General features: G+C 35.3%; 1 protein-coding gene across 1 annotated transcript; it reads right to left on the bottom strand.

Annotated features, from left to right (window-relative positions):
• Window positions 1–1,711: 1,711 nt before the first annotated feature.
• Window positions 1,712–6,575, bottom strand: LOC128239057 (toll-like receptor 4). Its single transcript, XM_052955497.1, has 2 exons — window positions 6,456–6,575; window positions 1,712–5,207 (listed from the first exon to the last, which is right to left on the bottom strand). The coding sequence occupies exons 1-2, from the start codon at window positions 6,469–6,471 to the stop codon at window positions 2,467–2,469; spliced, it is 2,757 nt and encodes a 918-aa protein (XP_052811457.1). The 5' UTR covers window positions 6,472–6,575; the 3' UTR covers window positions 1,712–2,466.
• Between the last annotated feature and the right edge of the window lie 282 nt (window positions 6,576–6,857).

Raw genomic sequence — 6,857 nt, 5'->3', positions numbered from 1 at the left:
GATATTTTACTACACATTTTTTATATTTGTGACTTTATCAGAATTAAAACGTGATAAATGCTAGCCGTTTTTGTCATTCTCATTTGGAACTATTTATATGGCGCATCGTTGACATTCCACTCAAAGTACTTTGGCTGTCAAACAATGGGTTAAGAAAGTGGAACTAAATTGGTAATAAAAACACTGTTCTAAGCATAAAAAAGATCTGACACTCGTTGTCATTTTATACAAGTTTTTTTTTTATTAAACTCGTCCATGAAAGTTGTTAGTAAGCTCGCCAGAGGCTCGCTTACTAACAAATTTCATGAACTCGTTTAATAAAATCTTGTATTAAATGACAACTCGTGTCAGATCCTATATGTCTACAAAGATGTGTATTAATTATAGAGTTATACAAGGTTGACCATGGCTTTTGGTTGATAATTTCCCGAATGCCCGAGAGTTATTATTTTTCACTGGGGCAATTGTCAACCGAAAGTCTGAAAGGGTAAAAAAATAAACATAACAAATTTGTTTTGAATGGAATTAGCAATTACATTTATTAACTACTTGGAAATGAAAATGGCAACCCGTTTCTCATGTGTTTTATATATGGCAATATTTTCATTCTTTTTTTTTGTTTTTACTTCGGGTGATTTTGACGTTCATCTAAAACTGTAAACACAACTAGGGTCGACCAAGCCTACGAGCAGTTTCATAAAACTCTGGTCTTGAATGACCCTAGCCATTTCGCTGGTATTGTTAGCATTCCTCAGCAAAAGAAGAAGTAAAACACAACGTTTCAACAAACTATTTTAAACATCCGGTAAGGTTCCCGGTAGTACTCGTTACTGTAACACGGAAGGTGTCATTAACAATAAGTAAATTAACAAGTGTTAGTAACATGTGTAATATTGTTACTTATTTTAAACGCAGACTTATTTTCCTATCCATTCCTATTTCTCAAAAGCCTTTGACATCATGTGTTTAACTGTTCATGTCGGATTCTCCTTGTTTCTGACGCTTCTAGAAGGGTGAGCTTTCATGAAAAATGTATTTAATATTATCTGTCTGAAGCCAATCGGCACGGGCAGACATTTATAAACTCTAAAAAACACACCCAAACATGCCAAACGATGGCGAATAATGGGTTGATAATAAGTCAGAAGAGTGTAGTCCTACATCAGTTGAATTGACAAAATAGGTAAGACATTACTGGTAATTGGTCGAATATTGTGGTCAGATTTAGGTAACAATATTTTCGGTTTTCAGTCGGAACTCAGTCGGAATTCGGCCAAAAAATGGTCGGATAGAGGTTGAGAGAAAAACGTTAGCTATTTACCTCTGCTGGATAAAGTACAGCGTATAACATCGGGGTCTGTAGGACCACGGTCATGTTTACAAACTTATTGAATTCTTTTCTATCTAATACAACTTGTGAATATGTTGTGTTATAGAGGATGCACATATTTTTTTTATATACACTCAATTAATGGAAAAACAAAACAAAACAAAGACTGATCTGGCATTAATGTTTTCGTTTAATTTCGAGCGCAAAGCAGCTGTGAGTAAAGCAGCTTATTGTACTATGTTACAATATTAAATAAGTAGCGTGCGAATAAGTCAATAGCGTTGTTATTTATCCGAACGCTTGATATTGCACGGTTAAGATCAATCTTCTGGTTACCCGTCCGATATGGAAATTGCTTAACACCACGAAAACCTCTTCTAATATAGTTCATTGATAGGTTTATTATGCAAAGTGGAAGCAAACTGTATGATTAGTTTACAAAGAAGAATTTTAAGTAAACATGTGCATTGTCATATATATTACATTTTGCATGCCTATAATCATTTCCGATATCCGTAGGTTTATTGTTGTATTTGTTGTTGATGATTTTTGTTCTATTTTTCCTAACGTATGATTCAAAATAAAATATAGGCGTCGTTTAATCGAAAATGATAAATATATAACTGATAAATGAAGGTTTAGATATTGACAAACTGTGGTGGCTGATATATCAGATGCTTATTGCCAACACATACCTAGCATTCCAAACTGAAGTAATAAAAGTATTTGTTAACCAATCACTTACGTTGTAAATCCAGGCAAATTTATAACCTTTTGAAATCACTCATCCTTCTTCTAGTTAGATGCATGGTTATACCACTTTAGAAAATGAATAACAGATTAAAACATTTCCAAGAAATACATCATGCAGCTTCACTTATATTCCTTTCAATATACGTTTTATCCAAAACGGGTTATAACATTAAATGGAAAGAAATAAAAGCAAAAATGATAAAAAATTATTCTACATGGAAACTGCTTTTGTTTATTTTGATAGTACTAACAACAGAAAATTGAAGCATTTTCGTAGAAATATAAATAACAGATAACAATACAGATATAAAAGCAACAAACAACGTTTGTTTCAATGAGATGCGTGTATCAGAATGAACACCATGAATAAAACATCCATATTTTCATTTATCACTATTGACATTGTAATCGTCAATGTCATTGACCAACTTATCCCAGAAAGCTTCTGCCACGTCCTCGCACTGCGGCCAATCAACCACGGGACACTGTGTGAGGAGCGCCGCAAGATCCTTCGGCATAAACGACGCCGGTATCTTCTCAAGGAACACCAGAACCACCACGCCCCTTTCACTTTTAATGCCTTCAATCATGGCCATGTTTATTTCGAAATTGCACCACTTGTTTTTAAGGAAGTGTCTGCTTATGATGAGAATTGTTCGTTTGCTCTGCTGTACTGCATTGAGTATGTTTAAGGAGTTGGTTTCACCAAGGACAAAGTCCCTCTCTCGAATGTGTAGCTTATAATGAAGTCGTTCCTCAAGTTCTGGTTGCATTTTCGCTGCAACGAAATGCAAGTCTTCATCATCATACGATATATATGCATCCCACTCAAAAAGCCGTTCGTACGTGGTATTTTGTTCACCTTGTGTCCTGTCTTTAAGTTTCGCCATATAGTACCAGTAAAGAATATGCCAACGGTATCGGTATCCAATAGCAGCTGTAATGATCGCCAGGAAGAGGGAGGCTAATGCTGTACACGTTATGATCACGGTCAGGTATCGGTGGCATTCCATTTCCAGTGAACATATCATTTCTGATCGTATAAAGAGACTGGTGCCATTGATAAATGTGCATTCGTAACTTGGCCTTTTCACGAATGTTATGTTTGAACTCAGAACCCACTTGAGAAAGTTTAGATTTCCACAACTACACACAAGCTTGTTGTCCACGAGGTTTACAGTCAACGCAGTGTGATTGGATATTGCCTCCAACCCTTTTTGCACTGCGAGAGGAAAGCTCTGAATGCGGTTTGTTCTAAGATTCAATAGAAACAGATTTTGTAATTGGCTTACATCTATGTCAAGATTATTTAGGTAATTGTCTGACAAATCTAGGAAATGCAACCGCTTGCAAGAGGAAAACATGTCTTTCTTTATTGTGTAGATTCTGTTACGGGCAAGATTTAGGTGTTCAAGATGGAGAAGTGCTTTAAATATGTCATCCAAGTTTCCGAAACCCATTTCGAACCCAAGCAGATTGTTTTGAAGAAATAAGTGCGTTAATGCAACCAAGTCTTTAAAGGAGTTTGTGTCGATCGCTTCTATATAATTATTAGAAAGATTTAAAAATGTAAGATGTTTAAGGTTTTCGAAATGATTCTTCTTCAGCCGGGTGATGCGATTTTCTGAAATATCCATATACCAGAGGGAGTTGCTCGTGTTGTAAAAATCAAGGGGCTTGAACAAATGACGACTCCCTGTGAATGAAAACTGTTTGAGACTTATCACGTTTTCCTGATTACGTGATAACATACCTTTAGTGTATAAGGTATTGATGACGCCAGGGGCGGGGATCTTGTTTTTGAACTGGTCACGTGATGGCGTAAGTTTAGAGTACATCGAATTGGTATGTTCGATAGCGGGGATCTTGTATTTGAACTGGTCACGAAGGTCAACTTCAACTAAACTCGGGTTTCCCCAAATTATTGCTTCCACAAATAACGAAAAGAAAAGGTTGTTGTTTTGCATTGATAGTGTTCTTATTGTACCACGTGACATATTCAACGCCCTTTTTTCAAATATTTCTATATTGTTCGAATCCATTTCTAAATGAACTAGCGACATCGCATTAATGTATTTCATGTTTTCTTTGGTAAGTTGTGTGCCAACGTCATCGGGATTTGAAACAAAATTCATTTTTAGGTTTTTAATGTTGAAAGGATTTAAACTCTTCGCCAAAGGGCCGATAGCGTTGTATAAACCCAACTTAAAGTTATTTGAAATATCTAAATATGCCAGCAAAGGCACTGATGAGAATATGTTTTCTGTAATCTGTGATATTTTGCATCCAGTCATGGTAAGTTGCCTTAGTTTTGGTAGGCCTCGAAATGTTTTGTTCGAAAGCGACACTATTCCACATTGCCCGATCATTGAAGACATCACCAATGTTGACAGATTTGTATTCCGATAGTTTTCATCGAATTCTATGTTAAATATACCATCTGTGGTCAGGTATTCCAAGCGGTAAAGAGAACGGAACAGTTTGCTATCTATCTTTGAGACGTTTAAAAGGTAATACTCTATATTGCCATGTAAAGTCAAGATACGCAGGTTGTGCAAAGATGCAAAACTGTCCTGAGGAAATAAAGTACCTGTCATTGTAATAAAGCGGTTATTGTTCAAGAGCAGGACTTGCAGATTCTTCAGGTCATCAAATGCGCCCTCCTCAATTTTAAGAATCTCGTTTTGAGACAGATCAAGCCATATAAGATGTTCAAGCCCTTGGAAGTCTGTTTCCATAACTTTTCCTAATTTATTTCCTCGATATGTCAATATAACAGTGTCTTTAGAAATATCATTAAATGCCTTTGAAATTCCCCGGAAGGAACAGTCTACATGCATCCCATCACTGGCGTTGTAGCATGTGCATAGCTGACAGTAAACCATGTTAGACGTATTGTTATCGATGTTGATCCTTGTATTCTCGTTCTTTGTGAAGATCTTAAACCATTCAAAGTTATGAGGACTGAACGGGAAGTGTCTTGTACCAAACCTTTCACTGGTCATTTTCTCGTAATCCCTTATTGATGCATTTCCGGTTTGAAAAGATGCCGAACTTTCCAATGAAGAAGACGACATTTGGACTGAATGTATGACGAAGAATGCACGAATGCACCATAGTTTACCTGCAAAAGGGAAATTTATATTCAACAGTTCAGTCTGTATTTAATGATCATGCAATTCGAATATCCTGTTTTGGTCAAAAGTTATCGAGTGGTACTGTTTTCATTTTGTTTGATGCTCTTGTTGTACATGTTCATGACAATAAACTCTTCCGTATGTTTGTCGGTCGGTCTGATGAAACTCATAATGGAGATTAAGTACTGGTGAACAGCGTTATACCCCAATGAAAATCTGTTCTGAACTACCGTTCAAATGCGGTAACCGTAATAATTTAGTACTGGAAATATGATGTTTTATGTTTATGTAATCTGTGTTTTTTGTCTTGTGCGATGCCTTTACACTAGGTCATAGTTAAAAAATTTGCAGCAGGACTTTTCCACTGTGTTGTTTATATTAAGAGCACTTTGCTACTAGCATCTTTATTGTTTTAACATATTTAATTCGAGGTTCATTTGTAACCGTAATTACAGTTTGTAATCTATGTACATTGTTTTAATGTTCAACCTACCTTTATTTGTATTACATAAAACATAGTGTTCAATTTTGGACAGCACGGCGTCAAAAAAGATGCTAAGAAAGTAAAATAATACATGTTTAATTTCTTAGTGTTCAGAAAGAAATGCCTCGTGAATGCCTCTTTAATACACAGACCGCATACACGTGCTTCTAAATAACTAACTTACTACTAGTATAACTAATTCATGGCTAAATGGAATTCTGGCGGTTGTGTTATAGCTAGAGATTATCCGAATGATGATATTTGAATTATACCGGTGATACCATTTTCTTGCGCATAAGTCTGAACACTAACACTAATTGTTGATGATGCGATACTTTACAACTATGGCAGACACAGAATAGTGACCCAGTCTGAGGTATGAATTGTATAGAAATAAAATACAAATTACTTCATCAACGAAATTAATCGAAGTGTTACAATTTTGATACTGTGTATCTATTCGTTTTTTTTCCACTCATGTAACGTTTTCGATATTGTCCATTTAGTAACGTATTCATATTACTGATTTACAAAACATGTTTGAGATTTATTTAGGATTATTTCTATTGATTGTTCACTTTGTAAAATACATGCATCGAATCATCTGTAAACACCGTACTGTATATGTTTTTGTCCACATAGCCTTCTGCATAGTTTGTAAATAATTATTATTTTACGTAAATAAATGAATCTATAATAACCAATATGGTTTTTATTCCAAAACATGATCATTTTAATTTGAATTACTTACCGTTTTCTGTCCACATTTTTACACATGAACACTTCAACAAACCTCTTACACGATAACAACAAAAATATGCACGTTTGTCATTTTGGTTTTGAGTTTATCTAAAGCACATACTTATGATTCATCCGTCGACGCAGAGTAGGAAGTCAGAGCTATTGAACAAGGAAGTGTTATCAACATATCCTCCGACCACCTTTTGTAGGTTTAGAGTTAACATTCATATCTGTTGGTCTAGCCTTCGAATGTGTTCGATTGTAACGATGTTAACCTTTCTTCAAACAAGGGTTTTTTATTATCATAAGGTATCATCTTTCTTTTAATCTATTTCGAATATGAAAACGGAAAAGTCAATTTGGGCCCCGATTTATCTCCGGTGTCAAGCTTGTTAAACAAGCGTTATATTAT

This window comes from Mya arenaria, chromosome 6, assembly GCF_026914265.1.
Source record: "Mya arenaria isolate MELC-2E11 chromosome 6, ASM2691426v1".
NCBI lineage: Eukaryota > Metazoa > Mollusca > Bivalvia > Myida > Myidae > Mya > Mya arenaria.
This window is presented reverse-complemented; position numbering and strand designations above follow the sequence as displayed.